Genomic DNA, 19,580 nt, shown 5'->3' on the forward strand with positions numbered 1-19,580 from the left:
AAAGGCTTTTTCATTTTTACACTAATTGAGAGTGCCTTGATTACTTCTTGAAGTTTGTTTTCCCAAAGGCTTTTCCGGCATTGTTTACTATCCAGCATCAACTTCTTTTTTTTCTATAGTATTTCATCCCTTGATCAAAGAGCACCTCATGAATTAACTATAAACCAAAGAAGAGCTCCTCTCCTGTGTCTCTACTTTTAAAATAGTTTAGTATGGGCTAAAAAGTGTAATCATTTTCAGAGATTCCAAAATAATGCCAAGTCACTACTTCCAATGATTGATTGTTTTCGGATGTACATTGCACAACTGTATACATTTGATTTCATAGTTTATTGATAAGGAACACAAAAATAATAACAATAGTTGCAATTTGCATTGTACAAACTACCAGATACAGTACTATATGTTGTGTAATTATACTTGTTTTTAATTAATCCCAAAGAAACAAAAGAGGAATTGTTAGGTGATTATTGTGTACTTACAATCTGACAACGTTCTTTCTAAATATCAGGGAAATAGCAAACTATAAAATAAAGTATCCACACATTTCGTTTTTGTGCCTCTGCCTTTTTTGTAAGCATCACAAATTAAAATAAAACGTTCAATTATTCCATCAAGAGGTATTTTTTATTGTGCAAAGTAATACTCTTGTATGATGGTTTGCATGTGGAAATGTAATCTATAAATGATTCATGGAACACTCCCCAAAAACCTTGCACCAGCTAAAAATGAATATAAATTTGAAAACCACATAGAGCTCTTCCTAGTTCTCTTTTAGATTTGCTTTATGACAGGAATGAAGAATTTGTTTCAGTAGTACTAACACATACCAGGGTGGCTGTATGTTATAAATGTTAAAACATGTTTTTAATGTGGAATATCATCAAATAAATCTTGATTTTCAAATAATTTTAGGATCCAATTCAAGATAACTCTTACGTGTCCCTCAGGTGGTGGCTGAGAAGACACCCCACCCTTGTTTCATGAATGCCACATACATACAATGCACTTCTCATCATATGAAATATCATATATTTCCCTGTCAGATTTAACACATCATGTGGCCACTTTAGCTCTGTGAAACACTCTAAATATCCTCTGTTTAATCTCTTTAGTCTGTAAACCATATATTATGGGGTTGAGACAAGTAGGGACCACACTACCCAGTACACTACTCAGTTTGCGCAGGTCTGCATAGGCTGGGAAGCGGTGGAGGGTAATAATGGTGAATCCACATCCCAGCACAATGAGGTAGACCAGTAAGTGTGTGCTGCAGGTTGTCAGGGCCTTGCTGTTTAAGGAGCTGTTTTTACTGCTCAGACACACAATGGCGATCTTGAGATAGGTGAGACTGATGCTGCCTATGGACGAGACAAACAGCACAACAGTAAAGGTTAAGCCATATATGTTATTTATAAACACGCTCTCACAGGAGAGCTTGAATAAGGAGGCGTTGTCGCAGTAAGGGTTAAATATGTTCGACCTGCAGCGTGACAGGCGGATGGTGAGGCCCAGCAGAATCCCCACTAAGACTATGGCCACCCCCCAGGCAGACACAGAAAGCCTGATCACAATTTTGTTTGTCATGATGGTAACGTACCGCAGGGGGTTGCAGATGGCTACATACCTGTCAAAGGCCATGATCATGAGAATGGTGTGTGATGTCGTGGCATAAACATGAGTATAGAAAGCCTGAATGACACACTCTATGTAAGTGATATATCGCTCAGGCGCTGCAGTCAAAATGTCCCATAACAGACGAGGTATCATCGCTGTAGCCCCGATTATGTCATTAAGAGGCAGGTTGCAGAAGAGGATGTACATGGGCTGGTGCAGGCTCCTCTCCATGGAGATCAACACTATGAGTCCGATGTTGGCCACCATTGTGAAGATGTAGATACTGAGGAAGAGGATGAAGGCAGGGTACGAGGACTGTTGAGTGACCTTTAACCCCTCCAGGAGGAGAACATGGTCAGGGTATGTGTGGTTCTCCATTCGTCAGTCAGAGGGTAGCTCAGAACCTTGAGAGAAGAATTTGAAAAAGATCAGTCTTAAAACTTGGGAAATCAGTTTCAAAACACAAGCTTTAAAAGCATCTACTGATTTTTGTGGTAGCAGTAGCAGATAAACAGATTTCTTAAAGGGGCAGTCTGTGCGGCAGTTGCCTTGCCACTTCAGTTGGAAAACAGCTGAGGGATGGGGCTTTTTTTTTGGTTAGCTTCTATCCAACTCCAGCTGGTAGCTGTATACCTATCATCAGTCAGATGAGATGTAGCTAGCTAGCAAAGAAAGCTATACATTGTTATGGAAGGTTTACATGACACAAGTGATCTCAGCTATTTAGCTAGCTAGCTATATTCTACAAACAGCTGACCTAAGCAAGCTAATGTCCTTACTTGATAGCCAGCTAACTAGGTAACATTACCCAAATAAGATTGTATGCATGGACATTTCGTACACCAAAACACGTTAAATTAGATATATGAATTACTCGATTCCACACTAGATAGCAAAATAATAACTGTCCTTGACATGAAGAGTTGAAGTTGAAGCACTAACATAAGCGAGTAGGTCTTCTACAGCTTTCTTCAGTGTTCCAAGTTGATTCCTATGTTCTATCCCACCCCTCCAGACTGACTACAGACACAAGATCACAGCCTTTTATTTACAGAAAAACCCACAATGTGATGACGAATGTGTCAGTCAAGATGTAAACATGCACGTCATGACTCCAGTGACACAAATTGCCAGTAGAAGCTAATGAGGAAAGTAACAAACTAGAGCATTTGGGCTTTGCAAATTTACAAAAGACTACAAGGTAATTTGTCTTCAAGAGATTAAAGGGGAAGCTCAGTATTTTACAACTTGATGTTAGATGCTTCGTCACCTTGACCAGGATGAACTGTAATCCATGGTTTAGTTTTCTTTAAACAGCCACAAACTTCAGCTACCTTAATTATTTTTTTTGTCCAGTAAGTAGCTTTGTAGGTGACCTGAACAAATTCACATAGAAGTGTGAGTTCTAGATCTGTCATTCTTATTGAAAGCAAGTTAGATAAGTGGTAGATCCGTTCTATGTCCCAGCAAACAGGGGACGTCCAAGGACATTAGGCAACGTTCCCATCAGGTCCCTTTAAAGGTTTCGACAAAATGTTATCCCACTGACGTTCTGAGAATGATTTAGGAACATTAAGGCATTACGTTGACCTCAGGACCATAAGAAAACATTCAGCACAGGTCCCGGTTTGGTCGAGGTATAATTTTATAATAAGGTATTTAGATGTCCATTAGGGAACCTTACAAAAAGGTTCCTATTTGGTTCTGATATGACGTTATCCATGGGACATTCAATAACCACAAGGGGATGTTTTGTGATGGTCAAGGGGGACATCGTATGATGGTCTCAAAGGAACATTCAGGACCTTTTTAGGACATTTTCTCACAAAATGTCCTTGGGGATGTCACTGGAACAAACCAGGAACTAGAAAAAAACTCCAGGGGACCATGACACAACGTCCTGACCACTTTAGGCAACCATTTCGTGATGTTCCGGGGACATTCTAACAACACATTTTTGTTTGCAGGGTAGGACGTCATGTGAGGGTCCCAATGGAACGTTCTTTGTTGGACCTTTGTGTAGTTCCCTGTAAGTTCCATGACGTCATTGTGGTCCTCTGTAGCTCAGCTGGTAGAGCACGGCGCTTGTAACGCCAGGGTAGTGGGTTTGATCCCCGGGACCACCCATACACAAAAAATGTATGCACGCATGACTGTAAGTCGCTTTGGATAAAAGCGTCTGCTAAATGGCATATTATTATTATTGAGGACCATGTTAGGACGTTTGTAAGATGTTCTCAAGACATTTGTTTCACCAGTCATCAGGACGTAATAATATATGCCATTTAGCAGATGCTAAAGATGACTTACAGTCATGAGTGCATACATTTTACATATGGCTGGTCCCGGAAATCGAACCCGCTACCCTGACGGAGAACGTTTCTTTGCGACCATCAGGTGACATCCCCAGAACAAACCGGGAACTAGACAACAACATCCAGGGCACTATGACACAACGTTCTAAGAATGTCCTATAAACATCCTTGGGGACATCCCCAGAACAAACCGGGAACTAGACAAAAACCTCCACGCGACCATGACACAATGCCCCGAGAATGTCCTAAAATTGTCCTTGGGGACATCCCCGGAACAAACAGGGAACTAGACAAAACCTCCAAAGGTCCATGACAATGTCCTGACGACTTTAGGCGACCATTTTGTGATGTTCTGGGGACGTTCTAACGACTCATTTTTGTTTGCAGGGGTGCTATTTCTATGCTTCCCCTCCTTAAGTCTCGCTTTTGTGTCTTTTTACTTTCGTTTTTTTTCACCAGCAAGTATTTGATACAGCCTACTTTTTTATACTATGTTGATACTATTTGATACATAATGGCCCTGTGATTTGACATATTGCACTCTACACAGTGCTGCTTTTTGCACTGATGTTTCTGCATCTTGTTGATGTCATGTGCCTGTTTGTCTGAAAGTAATGTGTTGATGCTGCTGTCTTGGTACAGGTCTCTCTTGAAAAATAGATTGTTATCTCAATGAAACTAACTTGGTTAAAAAAAGGTTAGATAAATAAAAACAGCAAAAAATACAATATTTTTGGTTACAAAAAACATTTAACATAGGTTTAGATTGTACAATGATTTTCTACACTATACATTATCTTGTTTTGACAAACTCAAATTAGGCGAACATCAATGGAGATGATACGCCTAAGGATTTATACAATTATTAGTAAATGTTTTATTCAAATGTTATTTTCATTTCTACTTCATCTTCTCAATAATTGAAATAACATTCAGATTTAATCTCTTCAATTTGTGTTGGAAAGGGTTAACACTAAAGATAAAAAAATATCCAATCAGGATTTTTCTTTGATGGTCTCTTGGGAGAAAAATTTAGTATTTAGAGCTAGCAAGGAAGGCATTTCAATGTACTTGTGCAAGTGACATTAAAATGTGAAACTTGAGTAGGGTCTATCTGCAGACCGTATTTACTACATGCTGCGCCCACTACGCGTCACTTATTACATGCCCACTGTCATTGAGGCTGCTAGCTAGCTAGGACACTGGAACACGCTTTCCTTCGCCTCCGCCTGCCAAGCACTGCTTTCCTGCTGTTATTTTATGGCGAGGGTAATCACTACCCAGTAGTGCCACACAAGAGTTGGGTTGGCTACACTAGATAGCTACTTCCCTCGCCGAAGCATTTACAGAACTGCAGGAAAGCAGTGCTCAACAGGCAGGGGGTGAAGGACACTGTGTACCGAAGTCTACGCCCCTTCGTCGGTGATTGGTCAACAGTAGGGATTCTTCAATGAAGTGTTTGTTGTCTTTCAACAAGAGACTAATTGTTTACATGCACATTTTTTCACTTGAGAAATACTAAGATCTCGGCAAAAAACGTCAGAATTAGTGACAGATTTTGAGGAAGTGTATACTGGCTACTAAATTGAGGAAGTGTATACTGGCTACGGCAATTTTCAAGCGAAGGTCTATTAAGGGAGTATGCGAGCACAATCATTTGGTTTGGCTGGCGCCAGCTGAACTGAAGCATGCAGAAGGCTTTACTTAACCTTTTAAGAAATAATGAAAACGTATTCCTTCTCAAAGGCCTGAAACAGGTCACTAATGAGAGCACTATAGCGAGCACAAGTTTTCCCACACTCTAGCTCGCTTCTGTTGTAGTGTGACAATTGTGACAGCGGCTGCAGCAGCATCAGGTGTTATCAAGGAGGATGTTGTTGCTAATTTGTTAGCATGGCCCCTTTTCAAGATTAACTTTCAAACTTTGTTTTCTAATGATCATCATCTGGTGAGTGGCACTTTTTTTTATTGCAGCTTGTGCTTGCTAGTCTCTCTAGATAGATGGATTGCCTTCTTCCTCTGACACCGCCTGGTATAGAGGTCCTGGATGGCAGGGAGCTCAGCCCCTGTGATGTACTGGGCCGCACGCACTACCTTCGGGGGAGCTTATGGTCGGATGCCAAGCAGTTGCCATACCAAGCAGTGATACAGCCAGTCAAGATGCTCTCAATGGTGCAGCTGTGAACTTTTTGAGAATCTGAAGGCAGATCCATCAGCAATAAGTATTATTTTGGCCCATCCTTCTTCAAACAGTTTTCCTTGATTTCTTATGTTATAGGTTATCTTTTCCATAGCCTCGGAAGCCCAGGCTTGTCATGTATCGCTTGAAAGCCTGGGGAAGTTCTACTCAGAAAGATAAGATAAAAGGGGTGGAATATGCCAGTCTAGATGGAAACGAGTGACACATTGTCACTTGTTGCCACTTGTATCTAAAACATGTTTATACTTGCAAGAAGCTACAATGCATAACATACAAAACGAATGCTGCATAGGTAAGTAACACTGTACGACAAGGTAGGAAAAGATACATAAAAAAAAAAAAAAAAAATTATACTCAGTGCCATTTTCTACTCAGAGCCAATCAAATGTGAGGGCAGGAATTCCAGCACTCCCATTCAAATTAAAAATACAATACTGAAGTTCCCCAGACTTCCATTAGTCGAGTGAACAAAATGGGAACCTGACTGCAAAACACTACACACAATGTCCTGACCACAAAACACTACACACACTGTCCTGACCACAAAACACCCAACTCAATGTACTAATACAATAGCTTAGTATTGGCTAAAAAGTGTGAAGACCGCCGGCCAAGATGTAGCTGGCCATACAGGATCTTCCGCAGCAAGTGCTCCTGAGACATTCTAATGACATGCCCATGCCAGTGCAGTTGGTGTTAGGTGACTATGGCCTCCATACTCTTGCAGTTGGTCTTAGAAAGTATTTCTGTATGGGGCACATGGTCGCACCAGGTGATTCCCAGGATGTGCTGAAGGCATCTTATGTGGAATCGCTCGAGCTGCTTGTTGTGGCGACTGTAAGTGACCCAGGCTTCACAGCTGTAAAGAAGTGTGGTGATGCAGACGGCTTGATAGACGGCGACTTTGGTGTGGGGGTGGAGATCCCTGTCTTGGAAGACCCTGTGTCTGAGTTTCCCGAAGGCAGCTGATGCTTGTTTGATCCTATTTTGAATTTCGAGGTCGATGCTGCAGTCCTCCGAGAGGATGCTGCCCAGGTATTTGAAGGACGAGGCTATTGCCAGTGATTTGTGTTCAATGGTAAAGACAGGCATGGTGGGTGGAGGGCTGGATATCCATTGGCAGACCACCTCTGTCTTGGTGGGGTTGATAGACAGTCCCATCCTGCTATAGACCCTCACAGCCGCTACAAGGACAGACTGAAGGTCTTCCGGAGTGTGGGCCACAAGAGCACAGTCATCAGCATACTGCAGCTCAAGAACCCGCTCCGTCAAAACCTTGGTGGTTGCTTGAAGCCTCCTGATGTTGAATAGTTTTCCATCCAGCCTGAAGTCCACCGCAACCCTGCTGCTGTCCTCAAGCTCCTTGTGGAGAAGCTGGGTGACACATAGGAGGAAGATGTTAAAGTGTACAGGTGCCAACACACACTCCTGCCTCACACCAATGCTTACTCCAAAGGGCACTGACTCCTGCCCTCCTATGGCCACCCGAGCCATCATCCCATCATGGAACTGGCAAAGGATGTTGACAAATTTGTCTGGACAGCCAAATTTAAATAGAACGCCCCATAGTAGTTCCCTGCTCACAGTGTCGAAGGCCTTGGAGAGGTCGACAAAGGCCATGAAAAGGTCCTGATCACGGCACTTCTCCTGGAGTTTCCGTGCTGTGAATATAATGTCGACCGTAGTCCTGTTCTTTCTGATGCCGCATTGTGACTGGTAGCAGTTCCTCTGTGATGTTGTTCACCAGCCTGTGCAGCATCACCTTGGCCAGGACCTTCCCAGCAACAGCCAGAAGGGATATCCCCCGGCTGTTGCCGCAGATGGACTTGTCTCCCTTGTTCTTATAGATGGTGATAATGTTTGCATCCCGCCACTGTTGGGGGACGATCTCCCAGTCCCAAACCTCAGTGATGTACTGGTGGAGCGTTCTGGTGCAGAAGTAACCTCCCTTCTTAAGTAGCTCTGCCGTGATGATGTCAGCACCAGGAACCTTTCTGTTCTTGAGGGAACGGATAGCTGATAACACCTCTTGGAAGGTTGGCGAATGGTTGAGGTCTTGAAGGATGGACGGACCGGCAGTTCTTCCAGGATGGAGTGGTCTGTAGGAGAGCGCTGATTGAGTAGTGCTTCAAAGTGGTCAGCCCACCTCATCAGGATCTGGTTTTGGTCCTTCAAGAGAGTCAGACCATCAGCTGTTTTCAGGGGAGTGATAGCTCGACTCCTAGGGCCATAGATAGCTTTAGTTGAGTTGTAGAAATTGTGCATGTCGTTTCTGTCGGCGTAAATGTGGATTTCCTGTGCCTTATTCATCCACCATTAGTTCTGCAGAGTACGCAAGGTTGTTTGCACTTCCTTGCGTGATGCATGCCATTGCTGGCGGAGGGTAGCAGATGTGGGGCTGTTGAGAGTAGCCCTGTGCGCTTTGTGCATATTGTCCAGTAAGGTTGTGATGGTGTCAGAGTTCTCATTGAACCAGTCCTGATGTTTCCTACCTCTGTAGCCAATGGAGTGGGCCACTGCCTGATAGAGCACTGAGCTAATAGATGCCCACTTCTGGTCCATGGGGTCCTCTGCACTCAGAAGAGGCTCAGTCTCCCTCAGCCTTTCTGCGAGAGAGCGACGGAACTCGTCCCTTAATGCAGCTTCCTCAAGCCGGGAACAGTGCAGACGCCTCTTACTGGACTTCTGCAGGGGTTGGGGGGGGGACATATTCTCACCTGGAGTTTAGCCAGTATCATACAGTGATCTGTCCAGCATTCTGCACCCCTCATGGCACGTGTCAGCAGGACATCATTAGTGTCAGAACGTCTCACTATGACATAGTCGATCACGTGCCAGTGTTTGAAGCATGGGTGCATCCATTATGTTTTATATTTGTTCTTCTGCTGGAATAAGGTGTTAGTAACAATGAGATCATGCTCGGCACATAGATTTAGCAGTCTCATGCCGTTCTCATTGACCTGGCCAACACCATGCCTACCCAGCACCCGACTCCATATCCTGTTGTTCTGTCCCACCCTAGCATTGAAGTCACCCAGCAGAAAGATCTTGTCATTCCTGGGGATGCGGTGAAGGGCCTCATCTAGTGACTGGTAGAAGCAGTCCTTTGCCTCATTTTCAGATGGTAACGTTGGTGCGTATGCACTGAGAAGAGTAGCATAACGCATCTTGGCTAGGGGGATACAGAGAGACATGAGTCTTTCACTTATGCCGAGGTGTTTCGGTGAGGCTGGGTAAAAGGCTGTTCTTAATTGCCAATCCCACACTGTGCTGATGTTGCCAACGCAGAGGGTAACCATTCCAGAAGAAGGTGTAGCCTTCTCCCTCCTCTTTCAGGGAACCAGGAACCTGGTCTCACTCAGGGCAGCAATGTCAATGTTGTAGCGCCTTAGTTCTGCAGCAATAAAGCTGTTCTCTGATGGGGTCTATCGCTATTATCGTCGGTGTCCAAAAGAGTTCTGATGTTCCATGTCGGCAGTTTCATGGGAATTATTTTCTTTAGCATTCTTTGACTGCTGAGTGGAACTCCCGATAGGTGCGGAAGCCTATCCAGTATGCAATTATTAGGCCTCCTTTTCTAGGCCTCTCCCCAGCTGGGGTGAGCAGTGAGGCTCCTAAATAGGGCTGCTCAGTCACACAGGGGTCTGCCGAGAGCAGCTGCCACTCAAGTCCCGACTGCTGGCGACCATAACAGTCATGTGCCGCTGGCGTGCAGGGTCTGATTAAGGTTTCCCGGTGCATTCACTCCTGTCCCCGTCACCAGACACCCCAACGCCGTCAGACTTTTGTCCGGTTTCTGGTTGATGGCTTCACCGAGGTCAGAAGTGGATACCTGCGCAAAGGAAGTTATTTAACGTGCTGCTAAGGGTGCGCAATCCACAACAGCACTACTTCACTTTAGAAAGGTGAATTCCAGTGGCAAAGGGGGGAAACCCAGGACGACCAATATCTTCCACAGCTGCAGAAGGCTGCCGGAACCCCAGTTTGTCGGCATCCACCTACCGCGCGCCGCCAGCATGTTCCTTTTCTCTCAGGGTGTGCTCCCCTAGCCTTTGTCGTACCAGACTAACTCACAAGGCAGCGGGGCAGTGGTTGATGGCTGCCAGGCCGTGTCCACACAGAGGTGGGCCTGTACAGACACATCTCTGGGGCCTACTGCTGCTCCGAGATCCCCTGCCAGTTAGCCTGGAGTTTCAAGACAACCAGTTAACGTGTGACACCGTGAGGAGGCCCGACAGGAGTCTTGGTCATGGAGAGGCTTTGTACCGGCAAGGGGAGACTTGTGCATGAAGCTGCTCCCCAATTCACCACAAAAGCTAACCGGGAGAGCGAGCTGCAAGCAAGAGTATGCAAGCACGTGGTAAGCGGGCATGCAACTTACCTCTACCTAGGCACTACTGCACTAGACGCGTCACATGCACCCTGCGGTTGCCCGCCGACACACACACACACACACACACACACCCTTTCATATAACTAACAACTAGGGGTGTAACGATCCATCTACTACATCGATGTATCGATTTATATTCCTATGATCCAACTACATCGATCTGTGCTCGGCGAGTTGGCCTTTTGGACAACATATATCAATCTAACATCGTTTTAAAATGTAATAAATCGATTGTATCGATACTAGGAAATAACCCATTGGATTTAAGCACGTCAGACTTTATATGGATGTTTTTTCTTAGCACTTTTAATGATAAAGGCTTTAAACATTACTCGATTCAGTCTGCCTATCCGTGATGTCATCGCCCCGCGCCAGCAGCAGCGCAAAGGCGCAAAGACAACAAAACATAGCATGGCGGACGACAGAGGAGAAGCCGACGAGCGAGAAATTATCAAGCCACCATTGCGGTCCTTACAAGAAACAGGAATCTAGGAAACTTCACCTGCACTGTCCAGTATCCAGGTATTTATTTCAGTCACACTGGTTGAATTTTTGGCTAAAAGGTTACTGAATCGATTTCAAGTCACTGAATCGTTTCGGATCGTATCGACAACCAATATCGTCCTTGAATCGTATCGACAACCACGAATCGTGATACAAATCGAATCGTTGTTAAAACGAATCGTTACACCCCTACTAACAACAGATAACTGTCTGCCCAGCGCCATCTGAGCGACGCGGAGACGCCATTCAAATGCCTTCTGTCTCGTTACAACTTGAGCTTTAAGTCCCTCTGTGACCAAGAGAAAGTGGTGTTGTTTCAGATCTACTAAATAATTTTGTATTTTTTCATATTGAGAGCTCTAAATCCATCTAAGAACATCACAGCAATATGAGACTGCTTTTGCTGCAATCACTTTCCTATTTCATATGCAGTATTGCAAGCGGAGCTGCAAGGTTCACAGTCAGAGGAAATCAATCCTTTGTCTGGCTAGGCCAGAAAATGTGACGTGTCGCTCCGTATGCAATTGAGGTGTCAGATTTCACATACTGCATCACAGCTGAGAGCTGAGAGCGACATGTGAAGTGGGACAACCAGAGCTTTCATGGAGTGCACAGCAATTGATGTTGTGCCATTCACAGAGCGCTCTGTACACAAAAATGACGGTCAGAAACGGTCCAGAAACGGTAGAAGTCTAAGAGGTTTTAATTGCTTAATTAACTCAGGAACCACACCTGTGTGGAAGCACCTGCTTTCAATATACGTTGTATCCCTCATTTACTCAAGTGTTCCCTTTATTTTTACAGTTACCTGTACATGGTAACTAACTGTAAAGTACATTGAAACAACTTGAGAGAATATCAACACAAGAGGATGAACAGTTTCAACTGTTCTGCCTGCGGTTACGAAACCCCTACCTGTCCCAGACCTGCTGTTTTCAACTCTTAATGATCGGCTATGAAAAGCCAACTGAGAGACCTGAGCCCTAGGACCATACGTCGGGACTACCGGCCGTGGTGACTCCTTGCTGTCCCCAGTCCGCCTGGCCTTGCTGCTATTCCAGTTTCAACTGTTCTGCCTGCGGTTATGGAACCCCTACCTGTCCCAGACCTGCTGTTTTCAACTCTTAATGATCGGCTATGAAAAGCCAACTGAGATTTATTCCTGATTATTATTTGACCATGCTTGTCACTTATGAACATTTTTGAACATCTTGGCATGGTTCTGTTATAATCTCCACCCGGCACAGCCAGAAGAGGACTGGCCACCCCTCATAGCCTGGTTCCTCTCTAGGTTTCTTCCTAGGTTTTGGCCTTTCTAGGGAGTTTTTCCTAGCCACCGTGCTTCTACACCTGCATTACTAGCTGTTTGGGGTTTTAGGCTGGGTTTCTGTACAGCACTTCGAGATATTAGCTGATGTACGAAGGGCTATATAAAATAAAATTGATTAAAATTGATTGATGACTTGAAGGTATTTATTTGCTAATTACGTGGTAATAAATGATAAATTACTATGTATGTTCAAAGGTACTTTGAAAGAGACTGGCGTGACTACGTATTTACATAGTAATAAGATGGTTCTTACTTGTACTTACCTTTGAGACAAAAATGTTTTACTATATAATTACATTTAGTTACTATGTTCCTTGGTGTTTCTTATATATTACATTGAAACAGTGGCGTGACTAGGTATTTACATAGTTATTAGCTGGTACTTAGATGTACAGTTGAAGTCGGAAGTTTACATACACTTAGGTTAAAAAAGTCATTTTTCAACCACTTCACAAATTTATTTTTAACAAACTATAGTTTTGGCAAGTCGGTTAGGACATCTACTTTGTGCATGACACAAGTAATTTTTCCAACAATTGTTTACAGACAGATTATTTCACTGTATCACAATTCCAGTGGGTCAGAAGTTTACATACACTAAGTTGACTGTGCCTTTAAACAGCTTGGAAAATTCCAGAAAATGATGTAATGGCTTTAGAAGCTTCTGGTAGGCAAATTGACATATTTTGAGTCATTTGGAGGTGAACCTGTGGATGTATTTCAAGGCCTACCTTCAAACTCACTGCCTCTTTGCTTGACATCATGGGAAAATCAAAAGAAATCAGCCAAGACCTCAGAAAAAAAATTGTAGACCTCCACAAGTCTGGTTCATCCTTGGGAACAATTTCCAAATGCCTGAAGGTACCACGTTCATCTGTGCAAACAATAGTACGCAACTATAAACACCATGGGACCACGCAGCCGTCATGCCGCTCAGGAAGGAGATGCGTTCTGTCTCCTAGAGAGGAACGTACTTTGGTGCGAAACATGTAAATCAATCCCAGAACAACAGCAAAGGACCTTGTGAAGATGCTGGAGGAAACAGGTACAAAAGTATCTATATCCACAGTAAAACGAGTTCTATATCGACATAACCTGAAAGGCCTCTCAGCAAGGAACAAGCCACTGCTCGAAAACCGCCATAAAAAAGCCAGACTACGGTTTGCAACTGCACATGGGGACAAAGATTGTACTTTTTGGAGAAATGTCCTCTGGTCTGATGTAACAAAAATAGAACTGTTTGGCCATAATGACCATTGTTATGTTTGGAGGAAAAAGCGGGAGCTTGCAAGTCGAAGAACACCATCCCAACTGTGAAGCACGGGAGTGGCAGCATCATGCTGTGGGGGTGCTTTGCTGCAGGAGGGACTGGTGCACTTCACAAAATAGATGGCATCATGAGGAAGAAAAATTATGTGGATATATTGAAGCAACATCTCAAGACATCAGTCAGGAAGTTAAAGCTTGGTCGCAAATGGGTCTTCCAAATGGACAATGACCCCAAGCATACTTCCAAAGTTGTGGCAAAATGGCTTAAGGACAACAAAGTCAAGGTATTGGAGTGGCCATCACAAAGCCCTGACCTCAATCCTATAGAAAATGTGTGGGCAGAACTGAAAAAGCGTGTGCGAGCAAGGAGGCCTACAAACCTGACTCAGTTACACCAACTCTGTCAGGAGGAATGGGCCAAAATTCACCCAACTTGTTGTGGGAAGCTTGTGGAAGGCTACTTGTTGTGGGAAGCTTGTTTAACTTGACCCAAGTTAAACAATTTAAAGGCAATGCTAACAAATTCTCATTGAGTGTTTGTAAACTTCTGACCCACTGCGAATGTGATGAAAGAAATAAAAGCTGAAATAAATTATTCTCTCTCCTATTATTCTGACATTTCACATTCTTAAAATAAAGTGGTGATCCTAACTGACCTAAAACAGGGAATGTTTACTAGGATTAAATGTCAGGAATTGTGAAAAACTGAGTTTAAATGTATTTGGCTAAGGTGTATGTAAACTTCCGACTTCAACTGTACCTACCTTCTTACTTATTTATTTGTACTTACCTACTGTATATATTTACATTTTGTGACTTTGTATTTAGTAATTAAGTATGTAGTACTTACTTGTTTAGTTCCTAGTAAGTACGTTTAAGACTCAATTGTTACTACCTATTTAGATTATGTTACTATGTATTTACGTTAAAGGTCTATAAAATGAAGGGTTACCCAATATTCTCCTCTAGCCACTTCCAGCTACCTGCTGTTCTCCCGTTTTTATAGCCCCATGAAAATGCTTATTTTGCATTGTATGACAAGTAATAAAGATAAACATCAGGAACATGGACAGTTTTTTATGGTCAATTCCTGGTTTCTTGTATTTCCACAAGAAGCCTGAAAATAAACTGTTTATCTCATTAAATCAATGCTGAGGAAACTGAAGTGGTATAACTGACATGAGAAAAGATAGTCTAGGGAGTATGTTCATCTTTATCACCTCTGCTCTACCCCATAGTGATGAAGGTAAAACTGTCCATCTCTTAATGTCAATCATCCCTGATGGTTTTTGAAAGACCTGGTCCATTTAAATAAAATATCTTATTGATTGGTGACCTGATATTTATCCCAAGATACTTCATACCTTGTGATTTCAAACGAAGGGAGCAGTACCGAGTTGGGCTGGAAAAGTGTGGTGGGTCAGAGGAATAGCCTCACTCTTGCTCCAACCCAGCTAACAACAAACGTTCCCACACCTTTAGAGAACATTCCCTTTAGAGTCTCATTTGGTCATTACCTAACGTTTTCATAGGAATGTTCCAGTGATGTGCAAGGACTGTTTCCAAGAGACATTTACATTTTAGTCATTTAGCAGACGCTCTTATCCAGAGCGACTTACATGAGCAATTAGGGTTAAGTGCCTTGCTCAAGGGCACATCGACAGATTTTTCATCTAGTCGGTGATTAGAACCAGCGACCTTTCGGTTACTGGCACAACGCTCTTAACCACTAAGCTACCTGCTACCATTCCCTTAATGTCAAACTGAACTTAGCCGTGGTTACCATGTTCTCAGAATATTCAATATTAATGTTCTAGACACGTTTTGTTGGAACGTTACATGAATATTCCTGTGTCCAATTTTCTAAGGGTTAGGAGAATATTCTATCAACCTCATACCAAACATACACAGACCTTTTATTTGGGACCATCTGGTGACATCCTGACGACTGATACACAAGAATTCTTGCAAAGTTTCCATGAAACGTGTCTAGAACAGTATCTTATATTCTGAGAACATGGTAACCAAGTTCTTGGTAGGTTTTGTATTGTAGTGTATGGAGAATTATGACTTTGCTAATGTTTTCAAATGGTACCTGAGAGGATGTTTATTCAGTTTCAGAGGGAGCCGTTTTAGAGTGACACCCCATAGAACCGAGGGAGTCTGTGTGTTGTAGACAGGGGATTGGTCAATATGGGGAACCCCCCATATTTTGGGAAAGATTATAAGTATGGGCTAGAGACAAAGAACATTAGAACAGACTTATTCTTTTGGGACTCTGTTCTCCGGATGCTATAGACATCTGTAAACTTATGCTGAAATCTTGTGATATGAATAAAACTTATGATCAAAGCTCAGTATAAGCGGACTCCTTTGTTACAGCATAATTAGCCACATTAACTCGACACTACAAATTTGGCGACGAGAGATTGGGGCGATCTGCGTCTCTTCAGTGTTATATTCATGAGCAACGAAGTGACTCTCGCTCAAGACGCCCCCTCATAAGGTGAGATTTCTCACGGTCTTGTGTGCGATTTCGTTCGTCTGCTTTTGGGTGTGTGCGCTCAGGAGATGTACCGTACAGGACTTGTGTGTGCTGTTGTGGCTGTTTTGCTGTGAACTAGGGCTCTGTCATAACTATTCTAAATTTGTTTGCACTGGTAAACAGCGCAAAAAGGGGGGAGTGTCTATAGATATATTTTGCTTGAATAAGAGTTCAAGAACAATCAATTGAGAGGAATAAGGCCTAGGCATATGTATGTAACTTAGAACCGCTGTGAATCAATGGAAACCCTCATGGAGGTGATCTCTAGGATGGGCCAAAAATCCTAATAACGCGTTAGGTGAAGTTAGGTAAGCCCAAGGGGCTTGAGGCTGTGGTATATTGTGATTGTATGTTACCGCTCAGCTGGTGGTTGACGAATCATTTGATTGATGTGACCGCTCATTACAATTCCGGAGGGACCTCGTGGTAGCATAAATTTAGCAAACAAAATAATTTACGACACGGCGGAGGGAGAAATGCTAAACGTGGCCTGCTAATAATGCTTCATGCTACATGCTAATGCTAAATGCTACATGCTAATTTATTCATGCTACATGCCAAATTTGATACGGGTTACGTTCGATATTTTTTCCTTGGTGGTCCATTGGAATGGGTCGAGCCACCAATATCGTGTTTAGATAGTTTGGGTTTGGTGCCTGATGTTTTGTGAGCTCTGTTAAGTGTTATTGTTTGTCTATAAGGGTAAAGGAGAGGAGGTATAGCGGGACTGCTAACGTTCTGTTGTCTGGAGTGAAGAGAGCTGAGAGAGAGCTACTTCCACTGTGAAATCGTAGTGATGAATGTACTGCGCATGCGTGTGATTTTATGTCTCTAGAGTGACGTAGGGGTAAATAGGTCACTCCTCTGCTACACTGTGCTGTGGGGAGGCGCAGACGAACGAAGGAACAAAAGACATAGAGATTTAGAGTCTAATGGTGTATTTTGGTTGTTACATCGGCTGTAATTTGAAGATGAAACTGTTTTCTTGAGACCTATTGAATTGATAAATTAAAGATATGTTGACGGATTAAAATAAATAAAATAAAATGTTATTGAGTTACTTATAATATTCCTGAGTTAAGTTTTTGCTTATTTCTTAGCGCAAATGTGAACGGAGGAGTATTGAATGTTTGACATAAACTCAGTGTGTGCATAAAATACTAAATTATTGTTTGTCCTTTGTTATTCTGTCATATGAGAGATGGTAAGAGGAAGAGAGCGGAAGTGCTGACGTTTACATCACGTGACAGGGTGTGACGCGACAGAGTCTGCTGCACCGGATCTCGTCAAAAATCAGGCTAGTACTGTCCTGTTTACAAAAAACCTTCCCCTACAGGATATTTGATGTTATGACAATTTGACAGGGAATTGGCAACAGACTGATCAATTGATGTAATTGCGTATTGGAGTTTTTGTGCATGAGTGGGTTTGATTACAGTTGTGTTGGGAATCGAGTACTGACATTATTCTGTAAGATTGAGGTCATTTGGTGCTTATTAAATAATTGGTTTATGAGTACTGTAGTGTTGCTGGATTATAGGTATTTTCTTTTTGGATTGCTCTGAAGTTGTCTACTTTCCTGTACTTTTCCTGATTGAAGGTGGTAAGATAGCCACTAATTGATAAATTAGTAAAATAAAATAAACATTTTTTTTTTGATTATTCATATTTTTATTGATTAATTTTTATTATTTAGATGTAAAAAATATATATATATTTTTTTTTAGTTTATATTAATAATTAAAGGGAGGACACTATAAGCTATATATTCTAAAATAATAAAATAATTCACATTAAAGGAATATAATACAGTTGTTACAATGGAGAAAAAGGATATCAGGACTATGAAGGTAATTACACCTGTTGATATAGTACAAAATAGTAATCCTCTAGTTAATGGTATTGCAAAGTTATCTGGAAAATGGAACAAAACGTTGGCCTGACATTGAACAACCATGGCCAGTGGAAGGGACTCTTAACCCTGACGTAATCAACATAATGAAAGTGCTTCTGTCAATTCATAAAGCAGAACAAAAGAAAGGGGAAAAAAGGGAGCAACGTAAAGAAAAGACAAAGAGAGCTGGGTGTTCTTAAGTTGTTCGAGAATGAAGGACAAAAACTGATAAAAGATGCCAACGATAAAATAAACAAAGGTATAGAGAAAATGGTGAAACAAGGAAAGGCGACAGAAAAACTAATGGCAGAAGTCAGTACACCTTTCTCACATACGGATTCAGCAAAAAGACCCCCACCTTATGAGAAAGAAGTAGAGCTTAAGGACGTCTATTCTCAGCTTCCGGTGATCGTTCAGGAGGGTGATTATTGCATCAGAGATGAAGATGAACGAATAATAGAGAGAGGACAAGCAGAAACGACCATAAAAATGAATCCAAACTCCAGAAGTAAGAAAAAACCGAGATGTCTGGAAACTAAGGGTAGAATGAGGTTCAGGAGAACGGAACTTGATGAAGACGATGATGATGATGATGATGATCAGAGTGATGCAGAAGAGATCATGGGTGGATATGACCCTGTGATCAGACGGAGGTTGGCCAGAGCGGAAAAAAGGGGAGATGGATGTTTGAAGAAGAAGAATACAGGAGATTCGAGTTCTGATAAAAGCAAAGATGAAGACAGCGATAAAGAGTGGGAGAGTAAAGGTGCTTCATATTCAAGAGGATTTTATCCAACAATGACTAGCACAGAAGAAATAGAAAGAGATATAGACCGATGCGTATCATGCCTGGATAAAGCGAATAGTTTAGAAGAAGTAAAATAACTGGAGGAACAACTCAAGAAGCTGAAGATACAGAAGAAGAAACTGCTGAGAAAAGAATCTCAAGAATTGGAGAAAAAATATACATTGAGGCCAAGGAAAAAGGGCACTAGTAAGAAAATGATGCCATTGATCATTCGAGGTCAAAACTTAGAATATAAGCCTTTGCAAAGTACCGATATGTCAAATATACTTGAGAAGCTGCCTACTCTTCAAGATGGAGCCTATCCTTGGATTTCAAAATGGGAAGAAATTACAGTGGGAACACAGTCTGCTATAGGAGACATTAAGATACTTTTGGCTAATCTCCTTGGGATTCCAGGTATGGAAGAAATTTTTCAGAGAGCGGGACTCAATAGATATGTGGGGACTGCAGTGAACGACCCTGAATTGTTGGCTGCAAGTAGGAATCGTCTGTGGAGAGCATTGAAAGATACATTTCCAACAAATGTACATCCTGATAACATTCTGATTGACCCACTAGGACAACAAGAAAATCCGAGAGCCTATGTGTCAAGAGTCCATCAAGTGTGGAGAAATATTACTGGAAATGATCCAGATGTGAGTCAAATTGAGCAGTCAATTTTGAGAGCTAAATTGCAGATGGGACTGCCCTCACCAGTAAGGAGTA

General features: G+C 42.4%; 1 protein-coding gene across 1 annotated transcript; it reads right to left on the bottom strand.

Annotated features, from left to right (window-relative positions):
- Positions 1 to 1,056: 1,056 nt before the first annotated feature.
- LOC311136295 (olfactory receptor 8G17-like) lies at positions 1,057 to 1,995 on the bottom strand (the record flags this gene model as incomplete). Its single annotated transcript, XM_084170424.1, has 1 exon — positions 1,057 to 1,995. One exon carries the CDS (start codon positions 1,993 to 1,995, stop codon positions 1,057 to 1,059), a length of 939 nt encoding a protein of 312 aa, XP_084026550.1.
- Between the last annotated feature and the right edge of the window lie 17,585 nt (positions 1,996 to 19,580).

This window comes from Coregonus lavaretus, assembly GCF_964263955.1.
Source record: "Coregonus lavaretus genome assembly, chromosome: 10".
Taxonomy (NCBI): Eukaryota; Metazoa; Chordata; class Actinopteri; order Salmoniformes; family Salmonidae; genus Coregonus; species Coregonus lavaretus.